General features: G+C 45.2%; 1 protein-coding gene across 1 annotated transcript; it reads right to left on the bottom strand.

Annotated features, from left to right (window-relative positions):
* Positions 1-237: 237 nt before the first annotated feature.
* KERA (keratocan) lies at positions 238-6748 on the bottom strand. Its single transcript, XM_073331055.2, has 2 exons — positions 5863-6748; positions 238-407 (listed from the first exon to the last, which is right to left on the bottom strand). Exons 1-2 carry the CDS (start codon positions 6746-6748, stop codon positions 238-240), a joined length of 1056 nt encoding a protein of 351 aa, XP_073187156.1.
* Positions 6749-20635: the final 13887 nt, after the last annotated feature.

Here is a 20635-nt window from a genome sequence, read left to right as displayed (position 1 = left end):
GAACATTAAAAATACATTATTTGCATTAGGAATTTTTTAAAAAACCACATTGCATATAGATTTGGGAACCTCTTTTCTGAAGGAAGAGAAATATTTGCAAATATAAAATGATACAAGCAAGTAGGAATTTAGAGTAAAAGGAAAAATTATTGATTGATTTATGAATTAGAACAAGTTTCATGCCAGCAAAACTTGCTTCTTAAACTCTGTAAATCCAAATGTGATAGTGAGATATTTTCAAATAACAACAGCTTGAAGAAGCCGGAAACATATCATGATGTCCAATGGGATAGGAGGCTGAATTTCATTTCCATCCAGGCGGAGATAGCGGAGATGTGGCATATTACCATAGGAACTATGATCTTCTATGGCAATGGAGGTGGGACACATAAGAGTGACATTGACACCTATAAATACAAATAAACTATGTTATTTAATTTGTATGAAAAAGGTGCAAGGAGATTAACTTTTTAAAGTGCATTTTAACAATATTTATACAGTGTTTAGCTGTTCTTTTCAATACTGTAAAGTATTGAATTAGTCATAATTTCAGTTCAAAAAGAGTAAGTGTGCTAAGATAGTATAATCAAATTCATTCTGACTTGTCATGATTAAATGACAATATAAACATAAATGTAAATGACTTGTCATGATTACTATCAATTTACCTTCTAGAGAGGTACCAGAATGTATGAATATATTTTGGACAGCTGGAAGAGTAAGACATTTAACTGCTAAAGTGAAATTTTCAAAAATACTCAGTGTTGGCCTAACTTTGCTCGCATAGGACTTCAATGAGCGCAGAGTTAGGCTAATACTGAGCGCTGCTGAAAATCCCAATTTGAGTGTCTGCACATTAGCAGCAGTAAAAAAAGCATTGTCCAATTCATTCTATTTGACATTCAAAGGCTAAGAATATTGATCAGAGGAACTCCTTTTACAAGGGTCCTTTCTAGAATGTTACTATATAAGTTCCCCAGTTCTCCTATCCTGCTGAACAATGACTTCATCAAATTTCACATCACTGATGCACTGGGGTGCTACCATTCCTATTTTACACGTAATAACTGCAGTTATATATAAGCAATAGATAGAGTATCTCGTTTTATTTCAGACAAAGATTTGAAATTGTGGCTCAAATCACATTATTTTAATTAAAATTAGGGGTGTTACCTTCTTTAAATCTTCCCTGTTAAATTCTATCTGCAGTTTCAGCTGGGTAAAGTATTCTATACGTCTTGTCTTGAACTATTGTAAGTGATTTTCAGCAGGTGCTCTGTTTCAGCTTATAAATGGCTTCAGATTAATGATGGCTGAAGTGATTTTTTTTATATATGTATGTATCAAGGGCGCTAAACTCATTGGGCCAAATTGTGGCAGTCAGTTACTAGCCTGAGTACCTGAGGCTGCTGCTGGCTACTGTACGCCCCTCGAAAAGAGCTTGAGGAAGCCTCTTGTAGCAGGGAAACAAGTACACTCTCTAAGCAGCCCAGGGCAACATTTTTCTGTTTAAATCTTTTTTTAAAGTTTCTGATTTTTGGCAACAAAAAACCTGAAATATTTTTGATTTGAGGCATTTCTGGTTTTTGATGAAAGCCTCAAAATTGTCAATGAAATTTTTTTATGAAAATAAGTTTTGATGAAAACAACTTTAGTTTTTGTCAGTATTTTTAAAGGGAAAAAAATGATTTCCTGAACAGCTGTATCCAAAATGCCATCTGTAACATCAGCTGGTATTCGGACTTTATCTTCACAACACAAAGGGCCAGAAACCCTTTTTTTTTATGAAGGTTTTTATCTTGAAGAATATGAATCTCTCATGAGAGCTAGATAAATACATTAAGTTGGCCAAGATCTGATTCCTTCACTATATACCCCAACACTGGCCTACCTCACAGGAATGTTATGAAGTTTCTTTAATGCCCATAAAGCTCTCAGTATTCATGGAAGAAAAGTGCTACAGATGTGAAAAATCTATTCATATTTATTTATTTATAATTATATTCAGAAAAGTGGGTATTGAAAGCCAACCCTTACCTATAAGAATTATATATGATAATATATATTATTGCTCTGTGTATGTCTTGCAATCAATTTACTTCATTTGTATAAAAAAGCCGTTGACTTTCTATAAAGCTTATTTATGTTTCAGGCTAAGAAACTGGAAGACCTAGAGTGATATTTCATTATGAAAGCCTTTACTAAAAGGCGTGATGTTGAATGAGCTCTGTCAAGCAGAAAATATCTGTCCTTTCAGGCTAGTGACACAGGGCAGTGTAGATACAAGACAGAATGGTTGCAAAATAAGAAACAAAAAATGCTCCACCATGCCTTCAAAGTTTATCTTTCTGCATTGAGCTTCAAAGACCATATTAACTACTCAAACCCTAGGACACGGCAACAAAAGAACAAAAAATGCCAGACTACAGACCACGTAAAAAGAACTGATCGCTGCCTGGTTTGAGGGCATCTTTCATACCTCCCCTACTAGGATCTCCCAAGTCCCATCTCTAATCAATATCACCTGCCCCTAGATACCAATAAGGTGAAAATGTCTCCCCACTTTCCCTCATGCTGTTGTAGGGACTCCCATCCTCACTGAGTTTTTAGAGTGGGATAAAAGAGTGAAATCTTTATGCTCATATACCCCTTCCTCTTTCCTGGCAGAGCTCTGGAATAGAGTTTCCAGCCCAGGAGAAGCAACATCAATGAGTTGGAAAAGTAATGTCTTCAGTCTACTTGACCCCTTTAAAATTCTGACCTGGCTGAAGAATTCTTAAGGAAAAGCCAGTCCCTGGTGCTTGTATTGACATTTTCCTGATTGTCATACATGGCCATCTGCCTATGTGGATGGTAGTCTTGAGAAACTGTGTAATGTCTAAACTGGGAATATGGAGCCAGTACCCTGGGAGAAGTATTCCCTTGGAATAGGAAATAGCCTCCACTGACGCATAAAAAGACCGGCCTGCTGAACACTCATAGGCCAGCAGCTGCAGAGGATCTTGTTTTTGTTTTTTGTGAGAGAGATTTTCTCTCACCTCTCCAACCACTCTTCCTGGCCACTGTCGTTCTCTTCTGTGTTTCTATCCCTCGACCCCCCTCCTCTCTTATTCCAATACTGATTTCTCCAATTTAACCCCAAGATTTCACCCTATGTCATCCTATGTTTATACAGTTCTTAGCAAATGGGCTCAGACGGTGTCTGGGGCATTTGCGTGTAACAATAAAGTAAATAAACAATAAGCAAGCAAATTCCATAAAAAGTGATATTGGAGTCTGAGCACCTACAGATCCTCTTACTTTTATTGTAAGCCATCTACCTAAGACACTACAGTACTGGCAAGCATGTGAGGATATTCAGTTATCTCTTGAGTAAAGAAGAGGAATAATTCTGTATATGAAAAAGCTAACTTACTTTGGAATCTCTTGATACAAAACTATATCCAAGCTTTAGAACTTATTTTTCTGTCAGCACCTCTTTAAACTAATCACTTATCTTCTGTAAGTGGGAAAACTGATCCATAGCCTGATCTGATGTCAATTCCCATCACTTCTGCCAGACAAAATTACATTCTTTTGTCTTTTGACCTTTGATCCTAAAAGTCTTCTGAGATGTTAGATAGCGAACGAGCGTCTAGTGTAGTAGAATGTTTGTGTCACTTGCATCTTGAGCAGCAGTAGTAAAATGTTCACATGTTTGTCTCATGTATTAACTGCTTTTGATTTGGTACTGGTCTTCTATTGTAATTAATGTTACTGTTTATAATCTTAATGGTGAAGTAACATTGGATTAGAATATATTTAACTGATTAATCTTCCAAACTTCAATAACATGAAGGTTAAGTGTAAAAATTTCAAACTGAATACAAAAATTTTATAACTGAATTAGGAGCCTGTCTCATTACAAGTTATTGGGATTTAGGTTCCTAAAGCCCAGATCCTCAAAGTTATTTAGGTGATTAACGCTAGTGAGAGTAAAGCACCTAAATACGTTTGATCTGGGCCCTTAGGGGGTATGTCTCTTTTGTAAGTGGTTCTTAAGCTCTTAAATCACTTAGGCACTCTTGAAATTTAACCTTTTGATCTTTTTTGCTTTTAAATAAAAGATAACATGGCTGCTATTTAAAGACTTCACTGCTACCTATTACACCAGATACATAACTGCTCACATTCTACTTATTTCAATTGTGTCCATTTAAAATGACAGCAGATAAAGTGTGCACCTGAAGTCCAGCAGTGGAAAGATTAAGATAAATCCCTTTGCAAACAGTGAGCAGTGAATCTGATTAGTAATGACACATGACATGAGTACTAATTAAATTTCATTTTTCTTATAGTCCACTTAAATGGCATCAAACTATGCAAAACTAACACACTCATATAAAAGTTTATACATTTGACTTTGTACGTACAGGCAGTGAAATAGTATTTAATCAAACAGATTGTTAATAATCAGATTAATCTTAAGTTAAATGTGCACCGGTTACTAAATCCTCTCATTCCCAGAAATCAAGCTGTTAATTTTGATACACTTGTGAGATGTGACATCACGTAGTAATAAGGACTAATTCATTTGTGAGAGAATTTCAGTGGTGACAGGAAGGTTAGAAAATGAATTGTATAATATGTCAGACCAAAGTATGAATGAGTCAACATGTGTTGGCTTTTATTTGTTTAGTTTCTTTTGTGAAGAGCTATTACTAAGTGATCACTTTTTGGTTTTCATAGCACAAATGGTGCAAAAAAGTTAATTGCATGATATTAAGTGAGGTAATTTTAGTTTTGCATGACTTTTTGGTTGGGAAACCTTGATGGCATAAGTGCTCCTCAGATCCTAAGTATGTCTGAATGGATGCTGGAAGTAGGTTGTTGCAACCAGCATGATGATATGATGATAAACTTAAATTGTCTTGGGAATGAAATATGGTGTTAATTATTTATACAATATGAAAACATTAAATAGATCAAGGGAGCAAAATCCTAAAATCTTGACTCAGACAAAACTTTTGTGAAGTCAGTGGAAGTTTTTCATGAAAAAGGACGGAGTCAAGATCGCAGGATTTAGCTCACATAATCCAAAAGCTGGAGAAGACCAAATCAGATTTTCAAAATTCAGCTCCTAATATGTCATTATTCACATAAACAGAGATCAGGGCCACAGTTACTAAACAATTGGTGCTTGAAGCTAGACTCCTGATTGCATATTCAGGTATCTGAATAAGTGGGCAGATTTTCAGAAGTGCTGGGCACCCAGCAGCTTTCATTAATCTTAGTGGGAGCTATTGGATGCTCAGCAACTCATTTATTTTGAAAATCTTAACCCTTGTATGTAAACTTCTGCATTTGATTGCATAAAACGGCTAATTACCTGCTTACCTGGGAAAGTGAGTGCCCAGGTACACTTTAATACGTTCATTTATATGATTTGCATGCCAAATGCTCTGTGTGTACAAATGCAGATTTTGTACATACAATATCATGTGTGTGCACATATTCTGTCGGCATATTGTCGAGTCTAAATCTTAGGAATTGGCCCAATGGATCATCTTATTCATTATTCTTGCAAGAATGTTCTTTATAGCATATTCTTGAGTCTTTTTTACTTTAAAGAAGTATTTTTTCTTGTTTTCTTTGCATGTTGATTATAATACTGTCAAGACTGATGATATAAAATATGTTTTAAACCTCTCAGGAAATTAAAGGAATTAACCAGTTCAAAGACTCCTGAATTTAAGAAAATAGCCATTCTTGTGCATAATCAGACAGCGAAGTGCTGCTTTTTTTTTTTTTTTTTTTTGGTGAAGAGATATTTAATAGGATTGTAATCCTTGGTGTGATCCCACACTGACAATATACACTTACTTTTGATCCTGTTGTGATCAAGGTGAAGATGCTCAAGATGAGCACTGAAAGGTGGAATTTTAGTGAGTTGGTTGTGGGACAGCTGTAGGTCTAGAATAGATGAAACATTAAACACATTTGGGGGGATGCCATCATCAGATAATTTATTGTAGTTCAGTCTAAGGAAAGTCACTTTGGGTATTGCACTAAAGTAGTTCTCTGGGATCACTTCAATAGAGTTGTTGTCTAAAAACAGCTGCATTGTATTAGCTGGAATGCTTAGTGGCATTTTCTTGAGGGAGTTTTTTGCTATGTTGAGTTGCATGAGATTGTTGAGCCCCTGGAAAGTGTCACTCTGGAGAGCACTATCCAACAGCTTGTTATGATGCAGATCTAGCATTGTAAGGTTTTCCAAGTTCCTAAAGACCCCTTCAGGGATCCTGGAGATTTTGTTTCTAGCCAGTCTCAGTTGCTCTAAGCTTGTCGGTAATGGAGCAGGCACCTCTTCCAACTCATTATCTTCAAGAAACAAGTAAAGCAGATGCTTCAGTTTGCTGAGCACACCTTCTTCAATTCCATTGCTGGTGATTTTATTCTTGTTTAAATTTACCCATTTCAGATGAGTGGCATTCACAAAAGGCTTCTCAGAAATTGTTTCAATCAGGTTGTTCTGCAGATAGAGATACCAGATTCTTGCTGGGATTGCAGGTATTTCTTTAAGTCCCTTGTTATCACAGTATAAAGCATTGGGGAAGCTGGGAGGACAGAAGCATTCTTGTGGACACTCAAAGGTGAAGAGAGACCAATCCTCTGGATCCATCACATCATAGACTTGTCTCACATTCCGAGTCCACACAGTATTGGTCAGGAATAATATCAGAAGGCTGGGATAGACTTTTACAGTCATTGTTTGCCTTACAAAGGAAGAAAAGCAATTAGCTATCTCTATCAAAATAATAGCCTATACCAAATCATATATTTCAGCCAAATATAAATAATTATACTCTTTAACAGCACACTAGCTATTTTAAACTTATTTCTGAAACAATATTATTTTTTCTTTATAAAGGGCCAATTTCTGTGCTTTATGAGATCACTATGTATACGAGGGAAAAATTGGCAGTAATATTAAAGATGTCAAATAGTACAGATTTTCACCTTGGCACAATATATTCCTGATTCAAGTTAGATTTCACATTGGGTGATCATTCCAAGAATCTAGAAATACTACTCATTAAAACAATGATTCCTATAGATCTGAAAATATTTATTTGTAGCATCACATAATGTTTCCTATGTAGAACCACTTCATATAAACTAGAGGTTACACACAGCATCACAGTAAAGACAGCTGCAAATGAGCTGTACTCTACTGTGAGCCTCCTTGAAAGTAGCCATATGTTCCTACTTCTTTCACTCCTAAATTATTAAAGGCATTTGGATCAGATTTTCTCATCACACACAAAAGAAAGATCAAAGTATTTTAACAGCTGTTTGGCATGTTCCAAAAAAGCCTGAAGAAATCTTTTTGAATAACCCATTCCCCTCCCTCTCCCCTACCCCAAGTTACAGTTTTTCTTCTTTAACTCCCCTTTCCACCCTTCACCTCCTGGTAAATTACTTAAAGAATAGGTCCATTATAAGGATTTATCCTGTTCCATGCAATATACAAATTCACTTGTTTTGTATCCAATTCCATTCTGAGTTTGATGCTTTCCACTATTAGACAATGAAAGAGACATAATCACTGATAATTTGTTCCTACAGATAATTTTTGTGTAGCATAGTAACAATGCCTCATAGGATCTGCTGTATTTTCTGATTTTTGGCAATGATTGGATAGCATTTTTGGAATATAAGGACAAAAGATCAGCAGCACAAATTTGTGGTGAAATACAAAAAAGTTACTTTGGCAAAAATATAATTTAGATTGAAAGAATATCTTTGTCACTGATGCAAGAGTAAACTTAAGGGTTCTATTATTTGTGTGTAGAAGGTGATCATTTATTGCTATTCCATTATTATTATTATTATTTTATTATATTTATTATTGCTGGAAGCAGCAAGTGCAGTATTCCCACAGATCTGCTAGCCTCAGAAATTGCTGGATATTTGGAAGAATTCCAAAGAGGACAAACAAAAGATTTCTAGGGAATGTCATAGTTGATTTACACATTGAAATGTTATCCCCCTATTACAAAAATATCTATAGCCTTAAAATATTTTAAAAAGTAATTAAAATAATTTACCTTGTTAGTCAAGTTACTGCAGATATCTGAAGCCTGTTAGAAATCACTCTACTGTGCAAAGCTTTGGCTGCTAGCAATTTGTTGGATCCTGTCCTCCGGACAATTATTAGCATATAAATCCTAAAATACACACCAACATCCCCTGATACATTACCATTTACACCTTATCTATTCTTTCTAACTTGACAGTGCTTCAGAATCTAGCTTACCTCAGCTTTCTTGGCTCTTCTCTTTCTATTGGTCACTGTGGTTAGACTGTAATAGTTTGACTCAGGCTACACGCTGTGTTTTATGAATACAGCCTAATATATATGCATCAGTGCCTACAACTTTTAACCCCTAAAATAACTAAGGCACCTCAGCACCTAGATACAAAAAGACAGGAAATCCTGACTCTAACATCAAGCAGTAGCAGTACTAAGGACACTTTCACTAGGTCTGTGCTCAGATTTTTAAAACTGGACAGGTTTGATCTAGATGAAATGGGTAATATAAAATGCATCTTTGTTCACAATATTATGTGAAGTGATACTTTATATATAAAGTTTGCTTACATCGTATTTCATTTTCAGAATACCTAAATTAGGGCAAAAAGAATTAAAACCAGTGCCATCTGGTCCTACGGAAGTCTTTTATTTGATTCTGATGAAAACCAGATGCACGAATGCCATTTAAAGCTACGAATACTTGTTTAGGAGAAACAGATAGTAAAACCACTTGATAAGAACTTTTAAATCAAATATATTTTTAGTTCTATAAGAATTAGATGATGTATTTGACCTCTTCTTTAACAAAGGTATTTTACATGCTCTTCTACAGAGATTATGTAGTCTGCTAGACTAGACTTTGTGCCTCCTGCTGTGAGCTCTTTTTTAAATAATTATTGGACCAATAAAGTGTTTTGTTTCTAATTTGTTTTAAACAAGTGTTTTCCATCCATTATGCTATCCAGAGCACAGATACATGCTTCTCACATTGTCTTCCTTTTTAAGTGCAAACTCAAAGTAACCATTTGATTTCAGGGAAATTAGCCACGTTCAAAGATAATGTAATGACAAAAATGTTTTAAGAGAAAAGCTAATGTGAAATACTGCCAACATAAAATACATTCTGCCATCTTTATAAAGCTTTGTTTTAGAGAAGTCTCACTGATATAATACCACTTTCGTTTTACTTTTATCTGATTTGGTTCAATAAAACATAATGTTTTTATAACACTAAATATTTGTCTCTCATAAATAGGATGAAATAGAAAGAAACCTAGTAGTAAAATAGACAGAAAGGTTCATAATTAAATTTTAACCCTCATTTTTTCACTTCATCTTGCAAACACAGGAAGGACAACCTGATTTAGCAAAATATTAAATATGTGCTTAACTTCAATGAGACTTACGTGCATCCCTAAAGTTAAGAACGTGCTCAAGGCCTTGATTCAGCTAAACATTAAAGTAAATGCTTCAATCCTATTTTTTTCACTGGGACTTAAGCATATACTTTATTTTAAGCACAAGCTTAAGTGATTTGCTTAATCAGGGCTCAGATTTCTTCAAGGTATTTCAGTTATTCACAGAAAATTAATCTTTTCTAAGGCTACTATGAGCTGGGGTATGATTTCCCCTGCTCGTGTACACATACGTGTGCTTGATCTCATTGAACTAATGCCAGCGTAAATAGGGGTATTACTGAGGCAGCAAAGGTAGCGGTGGTGGAAACAGCTGAGCTGTGCCGAGTTCATTCCTACCTATTTCAGGTGGGTGTGTACGCTGCACAGCTCAGACACGCCTTTGCTCCTGCTGCCTATGCTACTTCAGCTATCGTGTTGTTTATACTCGCACTAGCTTAATGAGAGCTGGTGCATGAATGAGTACATGAGCAGGGGAATCGTTCCCCTAGCTCGTAATGTAGATGTAGCCTAAATTGAGTCTCATACCTATACGTATTCTTTCATGCACACCATGCTGTATATTTAGATCTACCATTAAAATTCTTTTAAATATCTAGCAAGGAGGAGGATGTATAAGGTTACAGTAACTGAATACACCATGTTATTCCCGTCACCATGAATGGCACTTGAAATATCTAAGCCTTACAATGTTTAGTCTGACCTCCGTGAACAGCCATAATATTGCCATGGATTCCTCTGAAAGAGAAGAAATATAGGAGTTGTTTGACCATTGCAATGAATGGGAGAAAGGCCCTGAGGAGTTGGAAATATAGTTGTATGTATTGTATTTTATTACCAGGGTTTTTTTTTTTTTATGTTTGGGGGCTATTTGCTGTGAAAGGTATGTTCATGGGCATTGTAAAAGCAAGCCAATGCAATGTAAATCTGTTTTGACTTTGTAGAAAGCTTTTGCATAATGTATGGAAGGATATTGTGCTGTTAGAGGTCTGTTCACTACTGAACTGAGAACATCAAAATCTCTTTACTATGGAGACACACACTAGAGAGTCCTGGAGGCAAATATCTATTGTGATAGCCAGTAACCTGCCAGATGTGGTACATTTTAGAAGAAAAGAAAGATTGACTGTTGTATTATGCTTTCCATGGGATCCGTCTGAAAGTAACCTTTAGCTTGCTAATCATTTGCAGGCTTCTATTATGTATTGTTGCAAAATTTTATAACAGCAGTGAGACTGTTAGGGCCTGTACTGGTTCTCATTCGGGGGTTGGTTGGGAAGCGTGGCTTAGTGGTCAGCCTGCATTCTGTGACCAGCAGGTGGGGTTGATGGTAGGGGAGGCCGGGCCCTCCCACTCCACCAGGCTCCAATTCAGGGCCCTTTGGGCTAACAGTGGTCTGGCAACTAAGGCTGCCCTCCCTGGGCTACTTCTTGTCTCCCCCCTACCTGCCTCAGAATGGTCCAAGGCTTTCTTGTGCTGGGGGAGTCCAATCAATAAAATAAGAGAGGATTACCAATCTCCAGTCTACATGCAGGAGAGAGGGGAATACTTCCTCCTTTGAGTATTTCTGGGTCCTCCCTTCCCCTTTGGGGCAGTTATGTCAGAGACTTCAGCCTCCCCTCTGCTTTGTGCTGCTGGAGCAGTGGGATGCAGGTCTACTGTCTTCCAGGTCTGCCCCCAAATAAGCTGTCTCCCTGCCTTTTAATTCCTCCACCCCATGGAGCATTTGCTGTAGGTGTGGTGGGGCAGGGCTGACTGGGCCCAAAATAATCCCTTAATTCCAAACTGGGTAACTAGGGGTTTATACACCCATCACAGGGCCAAGTTGTAACAAAGCGTGACCAGTTGTGTGAATAACTGCCCATCAGTGCGAGAAGGAGGGCACAATCTGGCCCTTAGCAGTTTGTAGCCAGACATTCCCCTCTACTGTGTAACTCAGGAGCATAAAAATTGATAGAAAAGCCTTCAGAATCACAAATGGACTGAGTGGTGAATATATTCCATGTTGATGTAGGCACTCAGTATTTTACAGAAACTGCCGTGTGACCACCATTTGCTTGGGATACTACAAGGATTTGGGTGGTGGCCAGGCTGAGTCCCCTACAAAAGAGACCAATTTTCATGAAGCCCTCAAGGTTAGAAAGGTAGGATAGTTCAGTCCCTAGCCTGAAATTTTGGAGACTCTTGTTCAATTTTCTGTTCTATCACAGATCTTCTGAGTGACTTTGAGTCACTTAGTCTCTCTGTTCCTCTGTTCCCCATCTGTAACATGGAGATAATAATACTTCTCTACCTTGCAAAGGTCCTGTAAAGACGTATATATTAAAGATCACAAGGTGCTTAGATAATATGGTAATGGGGGCTATGTAAGCATCTGAGATAGGTAGAAGGTCAGTGTTGAACTATATCATTATTATCTCCTGCTCTGTATAATTAACCTTTCCATGGGAGGGGTAGTAACATGCATTCACAATGGAGGATCCAACAGTAGCATGGCATGTAACATGGCCATGTGCTCAGGGGTAAAGCTGGAATGTGTTATGATGGGGCTCAGCTCAGTAGCCATCACCTGCAGTAAATCCCCCGGCATTACAGCCCTGCTCCTTGTCTTTTCCATCAGTTTGATATCTTGGCCTCAATGAGGGGATGATGCAGGGGCTATAATGTGGCTGTTTAAACCTCAAGTTTTCAGCATACAGTTTCTAACTTGCCAGAATTTCCCCTTGTGAGAAAAATCCTAACTTTGGTAATTTTCCAATTATCTATTGCACTGGACTTGGTTTTAGTGTTTCAAATAAGCTGTTAACAAATTATTGGTGACTTGTGAAAATTAGATGAAGGAGATACTGAAAGCTGTACAAATACAAATCTACAATATATTAAATAGTTTCATTACTCTAAAATTCCTCATCATGTACATGTTTTTCTTGTCCCCCCTCATGTGTTACTGTTTCTTGTTTAAACAGTATAATAAATGGGCATAGATAATTACAGACCAATAAAAGACAATGGCCAAAGTTGCAAAAATGACAAGTGATTTGAGGTGCCTTCAATTTTGAGTGGCCAAATTGAGACCCTATATAAAAGGGCTTGATTTTCAGAGTGTGGGTGCTCAGCACTTTCTGAAACTTGGGCCCCTTTAACACATCTGAGATTGGGCAAGCAAACAACAAAGAACTCAAAATCACAGTCACTTCTGAAAATCTTGGCCACTGTTCCTGCTCCTAAGCACTTAAATTAAGATACAAAGATAGGAAGCAGTAACAAACACAAGGGGCTCATGGGGCAGTAAAGGGAAGAGAACCAAATATAAACATCTGGTGTATGTATTTATTAGCAATAAGCCCATCCCAAGGGCTTTATTTTAAAAAAGATGCTGTTGACAGTATTTTAACAATTAATAGTGTTAGAGACTATTAAATACTCACATTAGGGTTTTACTCCAGGGCCTAGCTTTAGCATTTCATTATCCAGTATATCATAATCCATGCCTAATCAAATAAATAAGTTAAGAAAAGTGATGTCAACAGAGACGAGCAACATCTCTTTGAGCTCAGAGTTGGGTAAGCTCAAGACCCAAAATGCACATGCATTTGAGCAGCTAGAAGATCTGAAGAACTGGGAGTGCCTTAAGAACCTCTGCTCAGAGGGAAAAATGGCTTACTTTGACATTTCTGCTTGAGTAGGGGCCTGATCAGCATCAAACATGTGACAAAGCTCATTACTAGCAAAACCAGGAGCTAGCTCACTATCCTCATGGATCACAACACAGTTAAGCATATGCATAGTGTGACAGGGTCGGGCCAGATGGCTACAGGAGAGTGATTTTTTTGAAGCAGAAAAGAATTTTATTTGTGTAACACTTACAAAGAATCACCAAAAAGGATAAAACAAAACTATGCAACAAAACAAAAGCAAACACAAGGTATAACACAGCAGCCTTCAGGAGGGAGAAGTGTTCAGGCTAGCCTGGGCCCAGAGCAGGGGGGCTTCCTCGACACTCGTGGTCTTCCACCCTCCTGAGTTACCTGGTGGCCTAGAACGGGAGGGCTTCCTCGACACTCATGGTCTTCCACCCCCTCGAGGTACCTAGTGCCACGCCCAGTGTCACCGATTATTCCTCTCCTGAGAGTGCCCGACAAGATGGACACGGCTGCGGGGTGGGTGGTTTGGGGAGGTGGGGGACGTACACCCACATGTGATAGGACCCCTCCTAGGTGACAGTGATGATGGTATCCACAGCGGCAACGGCTGGGGCTGGGATCTCTCGCTCTTCCCCTCAATCAAAGGGTCAGACGGAGGGAACCGGACTGGTCACCGAGCAGAGAACCTCGGACAGCGCCCACCACTCCTCGAAGGCATCAAGGGAGTCAGTGGACACCCCCAGAGGAACTCCGCCCGGATATGTGAATGTACTGAGGATCAGAAAACGGCCCTACAATCGCAGGACGCTTCATTAGCCAACCTCCCCTCTCTGATTTTATAAATGGCTATTTTAGCTAGGGCTAGGAGGAGGTTAACTCATGATTTTGTGGGGCCACGGATGGGGAGTGTGTAAATAAAAAGGTGAGGGGAAAAGTGTAGCCAAAAGCGTAATAAAATATTCGTGAGGAGCCGGAAAAGGGGCTGCAGCCTGGCACACTCTAAGTGTACGTGCGCCAGGGTTTCCCTCACGTTGCAAAAAGGGCAAGTATCCGGGATAGGGGTGAACCGCGTCAAAAACATGCCCGTGCTCACAGCTCCGTGAAGGAGCCACGAACTAATGTCCCCGACGGGCCTCGGGACCAAGGTGGAATACAGGCTGGCCCACCGGGGTTGCTCACCCTCCAAAAGTGGCAGGAGGTCCCGCCACTTTGTAATGGGGTGGGACACCAGGGTGTGAGCGTGAAGGGTGTGAAGCGTGAGTGTGTATAGATATTTCCGTTGCGCGATTTGAAAACTGACCGGCTGCAGTTCATGCAGCCAGCTCGCAGTGAAAGGGTGAGGAGTTTGTTGGGATCTACGGGGCAGGGGCCCAATTGAAAGGTCCGGCGGGCCTGGGGTAGAGAGTGGGCGGGGTCCGCCCTCTCGCAGGGCTCGGTTGAGATAAGCCCGAGCAGCGGGCGTCAAGGGGCCTTCACCTCCTGAAGTACGCGCCGGGGGGTACGAGGTCTGAAGAGCCCCATGCGCTGAGCGAGCGTCAGGGGATCCAGCCAGTCTCCCCGGTCGTAGTCCAGGAGGTCTCTGACTCTCGTGACTTCCACCAGGACCAAACTCTGGCGCACCGAGCGGGACTCCGCCACCTGCACATGGAGCTGGGGGTTGTGTAGCAGGGGCTCCGTGAGGAGATCTGCTCCCACGGCGGCCGCCATGGACCTGGTCATTGAAAACAGTTTCCAGGTCCGGAGGAGGTCCTGGTAGAAGACCGGCAGCCCGGAGAGGTCTCGCGGAAAACCTCTCGGACAGAGATAAAAGAACTGCAGGTCGTATTGGAGCCCTTGGAAGCGCCGCAGGAAGGCGTGCGCCAATATGCTCCATGTCGAACTACCTGCACTATAAAGGAGCCTCTGCAGGGCCTGGAGCCAGAAGACACAGACCTGAGTGTGCAGACACTTCAGGCCCTGCCCTCCTTCCTTCAGGGGTAGATGAAGAACCCCAACAGGGGCCCAGTGCATTCCTGACCAAAAGAACTCTAGAATCGATGTCTGGAGGTTGGTCAGGAAACCCAGGGCTGGAACCAGGGTTGAGCCGGTACCAGAGCGTGGACAGGACTAGTTGGTTAAGCACCAGTGCTCTCCCTCGGAGGGAGAGACAATGGAGTAGCCTTTTCCATTTCTGGAGCCGCTCTATCACCCCGCCCTCTAAATTTTGCCAGTTCTCCGGCGGGGAAGGGTGCGTGGCAGAAAGGTAAATGCCTAGGTAGAGCAGTGGACCCGCACTCCACCGGATGGTCTGAAGCGCAGGAGGGAGGGAGCTCATCTGCCGCCAGTCCCCCACCGCCAAGCCAGAGCTCTTGACCCAGTTGACTCGGGCGGAGGAGGCTGCCGAATAGATGGCCTGGCAAGCCTCCAACCGCGCCAAGTCACCCGGGTCTTGGACCACGAGGGGTACGTCATCGGCGTACGCCGACAGGACCAGCCACAGCTCCGGCTCCCACAGCACCAACCCTGTCAACCTCCTGCGGAGGAGACAGAGGAAAGGCTCGATCGCCAGAGCATACAGCTGGCCCGAGAGGGGGCACCCCTGCCGCACTCCTCGCCCGAAGCTGACAGGCTCGGTCAGGGTCCAGTTGAGCCTAACCAGACACTCTGCGGAGGCGTACAGCACCCGGAGAAAACTCACAAACTGAAGTCCAAATCCAAACGCCTGCAGAGTGCTCAGGAGGTACCCATGGTCTACTTTATCGAACGCCTTCTCCTGATCGAGAGACAGGAGGGCGAACGACAGACCATCTCTCCGCCTGAGTTCCAAAAGGTCTCGGACTAGAAATAGGTTGTCAAAAATGCTGCGACCCGGGACAGTATAGGAGGGCTTCCGAAAACTCGGCCAGGGTGGGAGGCAGCTCTAGTTGGTCTCGGTCGCCCACGCTGACCGTGGGGAGTTCCTCCCAGAGCACCCTGCAAGCGCCAGGATCGGTCGGATCCGGTGAGAAAAGGCTTGTGTAGAAGTCACGAGCCCTCCCACACATCTCCACCGGATCCGTGAGCGGGGTGCCGTCTTCTGCTAGAAGGCAGGTGACATGTTTCTTGGCTCCCCTCATTTTCTCCAGGGCATAGAAGAAACGGGAGCCGCAATCCATCTCCCGAAGGAGGCGGATGCGGGATTGAACAAAGGCACCTCGGGCCCGATGGTCCTCGGGGGCCCGGAGCTCCTCCCCCTTCTCCCGGCATGCTCTGCAGAGGAATGGGTCCTCGGGGCTGGCGGCCAGATGCCTCTCCATCTCTAAGACCTCCCGTTCCAACTGCTCTATCGCTGCATTTCTCCGTCGGCTGGTACCCCAGGTGCAGTCACGGCAGAAGAGCTTGGCGCGCACCTTCCCTAGATCCCACCATCGCTGCGCCGAGGGAAAGGCAGGCCACTGCTCTCTACAGGCCAGCCAGTACTCCCGGAAGGATGTCACGAAGACCTCATCCTCCAACAGGCTGTTGTTAAAATGCCAAAGGGCCGGCCCTGGCCTCTCTGCACGGAGGGAGGCTGTTATGGTGGCTAGATGATGGTCGGAAAATGGGGCCGGCTGAATGTTGGAGGAGTGGGCTTGTGAAAGATGGAAACGGGATAAATAAATACGGTCCAACCGAGAGTGGTGTGACCGAAGGGCCTCCACCCGGACAAAGGTGAACGTGGAAGTGTCATCTGGGTGATGGTCATGCCAGACGTCCACTAGGGAATGATATTCGACTATTCCTCAAAGAATGTTCACGGCGGCCGGGCTCGGCTCGGCCCCTGAGCGGTCCCGTTCCTCGAGGGTAGTGTTAAAGTCCCCTCCCAGGACCAGGCACTCATGTGAATCTAGGGTGCCGAGAAAGTCGGACACCCGCTGATAGAATTGTGGCCGCTTTGGGCTCGTTTGTGGGGCATAGATGTTAACAAGATTGACCACGAGCCCCTCCATACGGACTCGAAGGTGCAGCAGGTGGCCCGACATGGCCTCAGTGACCCCTAGCACCTCGGGCCGTAGGGTCGGGGAGAATAGGGTCGCCACTCCAGCTTGCCAAGTCGCGAAGTGGCTAAAGTATACCCCGTCCCCCCACTCCAGCCGCCACCTGTCCTCGGCGACCGGGTCTGTATGGGTCTCCTGCAGGAAAGCTACAGAGTACCCCCCTTCCCGAAGGTAAGAGAGCACCTGGGACCTGCGGAGAGCCATCCTACAGCCCCTGCTGTTCAAGGTTGCAATAATGAGAGGCGTCATGCGGAGGGCAGGGGGGGGGTGGTTTCTTGTTGGCGGGGGTGTTCGTGGCCCCCGGCAGGTTGCGCAGCAACCCGTGACCCATCCCGTGGATGAGTAGATCTTTTCAGAAGCCACGGGTCCGCTCGTAGGCCGCAGCACCGCGCTTTTCTTGCCCCCTGCCCTCCTTTATAAGGGCCCTTGTGGCCTGGAGGATTTGGTCAAAGTCCCCCCATAGCTGAAGAGCCAGCTGTACCCTATTGCGGGCGCCATGGGTGTGTTCTAGGAACTTCCATAGTGCATGCCGCAGCTCATGGGGGGGTGGGGTTACAAATTCCGGGGTGTTCCCTGGTGGGACTCTTAATACAGCCTCGTGGTCCGCTAAGGCGGGTAGATAGGGTGCAGACCACCGACGGGGCGCCTGACAGGCTGGGGTTATTAAATTCATTTCACGCCTTGGGGTGGAGGGGGATGGCAGGGAAAAAAATTGCAACTCCTAATGGGTCGCGACTAGAAAGTGCAAAGACTGCTCCCTGGGGGGAATCTGCGAAAGGCGGGAAGGAAATAACCCCAGGGGTGGCATTAGCATTGCAGGAGGAGGGGACTTGGGCAGGGACAGGGGTGGGGGCAGGGGCAGGGGTAAGGCTCTGGGATTGAGGAGGCAAGCAGCTGGAGGAAAGTGCCTCCTGAGCAGAGTCAAGGGTTAAGGGGTAAGGGAGGGGGCTCCCAATAATGCTAGGCACTGGCTCCATGGTGGTCTTAGCTGCCATGGCATCAGGTGGTGGACCACCTTCTGCAGGGTGCTTGCCCGGGAAGGCAATTAGGGGGAAGGAGCATGGGGAAAGGGGGGCTGGGGTAAGGTTGCCCAGCTCGAGGCCAGCCGGCAGTAGATCGTCCTCTCCCTGGGTGACCGGGGTCAAATCTAGGGCCTCAATCTCCGCATATACAGCTCCTGCTACCCCGGGGGCCTCTCTTCTAGGGCCCGCCTCAATGGTCGCCTCGGGTTCCGCGGGGGGTTCGGGTGGTATCCAGGCAGAAGGGGCGTCCTCAGGAGTCTCGGAGAGGGAGGTCTCCCATGGAGGGGGGATTCTGCCCTCCAATACCAGTCCGTCTTCCCCTCCCGACACCAGCGGATGGATCTCACTCGTGGCCGCGGCGGGAGGCTTGATATCAGTGCCTCCTTTCCTGGTCTTCCGGGGGGCTTCCATGTTGGATGGATGCAGCGGAGCTCGAGCCTTCCGCTTGCCTCGCTTCCCCTGGACTGGGGTCCAGCCCTCCATAGCATCATCTGGGGGTTGGTTAGCAGGGGTCGTGTCGGGGGGCGGAGGCGATGGTTCAGGGGTTCGGGGGGGTAGCGGTGAGGCAGCATGAGGGGCGGGGGTTTCTCCTTGGGGCGGGCCCTCTCCTATACCCGGTAGTATCCTTGCCACACCCTCCTCCATAGGCTCTGCTGGATTGGTAATAGCAAAGGTGGAACACCCTTGCTCACCCGGGCATTGTAGGGAAGGTATCTCTTGGGCCCGGATGGGAGCAGCGATGGGTCAAGTAGGAGGAGGGTTGGTTTCAGGTGCCAGGCAGCCAGGGGCATCGGCAGCGACGGGGCCGATGTCCTGCCAGGTCTCGGCGGTTTTGGGTGCCCCTCCCCCCCAAGCCAAAGGGCAGTCTCTATGGACATGCCCCGCTGAGCGGCAGAGTTAGCACCGGGCCTCTCCGGTGGAGTAAAAGACCCGACAGCGGGCTCCCTGGTAGGGGACTAGGAAAGACCCCTCGAGCACCTCTCCGTCACGCGCCCCTGCCAGCGGTAGAATCTGCACTTGCCGGCGGAACGAAAGGACGTGACGGAGGGTGGGGTCCTTGCAGCCCAACGGGAGAGGGATGATGACAGAGACAAGTTTCCCCAGAGTGGAGAGAGCGGGTAACAGGGCAACGTTGGGTAAGAAGGGAGGAACGGAGGTGAGGATGAGGCGAACGCCCAGGTCTTCTAGTGGCTCTAGCGGGACAAACATCCCCCCCACTGCCAGGCCCTTCTCCACCGCCTCCTGGGCGGCAGCCTCTGAAGCTAAGAAAAAAACGACCTTCCCATACATCTTGGAGGCCGCCACAATAGCCGTGGGTCCTACCACCTTCGCCAACGCCTGCACGTATATCTCCACGTGGGTCGAGGTGGGCACCAGGAGGCAACGGACACCGTGCCTCCTGGTCAAGGTGGGGAAAGGGCCAAGGCCGCTGGTGATGGTGGCAGAGGCAGGGGGGGTGAGATGACGAGGCATCAGGCAGGGGGGAGCCCGTCACCACCTGGGCATGTGTCCTGGAGGCCGGGGGAGGGACAATCGCAGAGCTGGTGGAGGGAAACGCAGGGAGGGGCGCCATGGTTGATGATGAGGCCACAGCGGTGGGGGCAGCCCCTGCCATGGAGGGATTAGTGGTTTTAGCGGGGCCCTTTCCTTTCATCCCGCCCTGGCCCTTCCGGCCAGCTGGGGGGGGGGTTCCTAGAATCTGGGGGGGCTGTGGGCGTAGCAGCAGCAGTGATCACCCCGGTGCCTCCTGCTGCCGGTGCCCCAGCGGGGGGGGGGGTGGCAAGTATCTTAACAATAGTGGTGTGGGGGGGACCTTGGGGGTCGGGCAGGGTGGGGGGTGGGGGAGGGACAACTGATTTTGTTAAAGGGGCCTCGCCCATCTCATTCCCCACCATTGTGAGCAGGGAGAGACGGGGAGACATCGGAAGGAGGAGGGGGGAGGGAGAAGCAAAGTAACCGCTCCTCCCCGCTGGGCTGCAGGCGGGGGGGGAATGCCGAGGGGGTTGGACTGGGGGGGGGGGGAAACAAAATTGGGGTCCAGTAATAGGGGCAAGCTGTGGGATAAGCAATCCCGGAGGGTGGAGACCCACACACGTTTGTCCAAAGAGTCTCGGTTGGTCAGCTGTTATGTCCGGTCCGAAAGGCAAAGTTCAAAGCGAACAGCTGGATCCGAAGGGAGATGGCAGGTTGCCAGCAGGGACGGACGGCGGGGGGGCCGTGACAGTTGTAGTAAGGGTGGGGGAGTTGGGGGCACCGATGGATCGGGGAGGGGGGGTCTCCATGCCACACCCCCTGTGCCGCCACAAACGCAAGTGACCACAGTCAAACTCCCCCCCACGAGAGTATAATTCAGAAAATTACTCAGTCTTACAGCCCCCTTCACGATGATTTATAGCTCTCCTGGATTATTTCTCCTGTCTTCTGAAATCTTCTTCTCCAGCTGTGTTGGCTGTGTTCCAAGGCTTCTGGCATGCTGAGAATG

Source organism: Lepidochelys kempii, chromosome 1 (genome assembly GCF_965140285.1).
Source record: "Lepidochelys kempii isolate rLepKem1 chromosome 1, rLepKem1.hap1, whole genome shotgun sequence".
NCBI lineage: Eukaryota > Metazoa > Chordata > Testudines > Cheloniidae > Lepidochelys > Lepidochelys kempii.
Note: the sequence above shows the minus strand (reverse complement) of the source record. Positions and strands in the feature narration are given on the sequence as shown.

What these genes read in the sequence shown, in the direction of transcription:
- KERA (XM_073331055.2), bottom strand. Translation starts at nt 6,748, where the DNA reads ATGACTGTAAAAGTCTATCCCAGCCTTCTGATATTATTCCTGACCAAT. An exon ending in TGATCACAACAGGATCAAAA is followed by an intron (nt 408 to 5,862) that starts GTAAGTGTATAT and finishes TTGTATTTATAG; the next exon opens with GTGTCAATGTCACTCTTATG.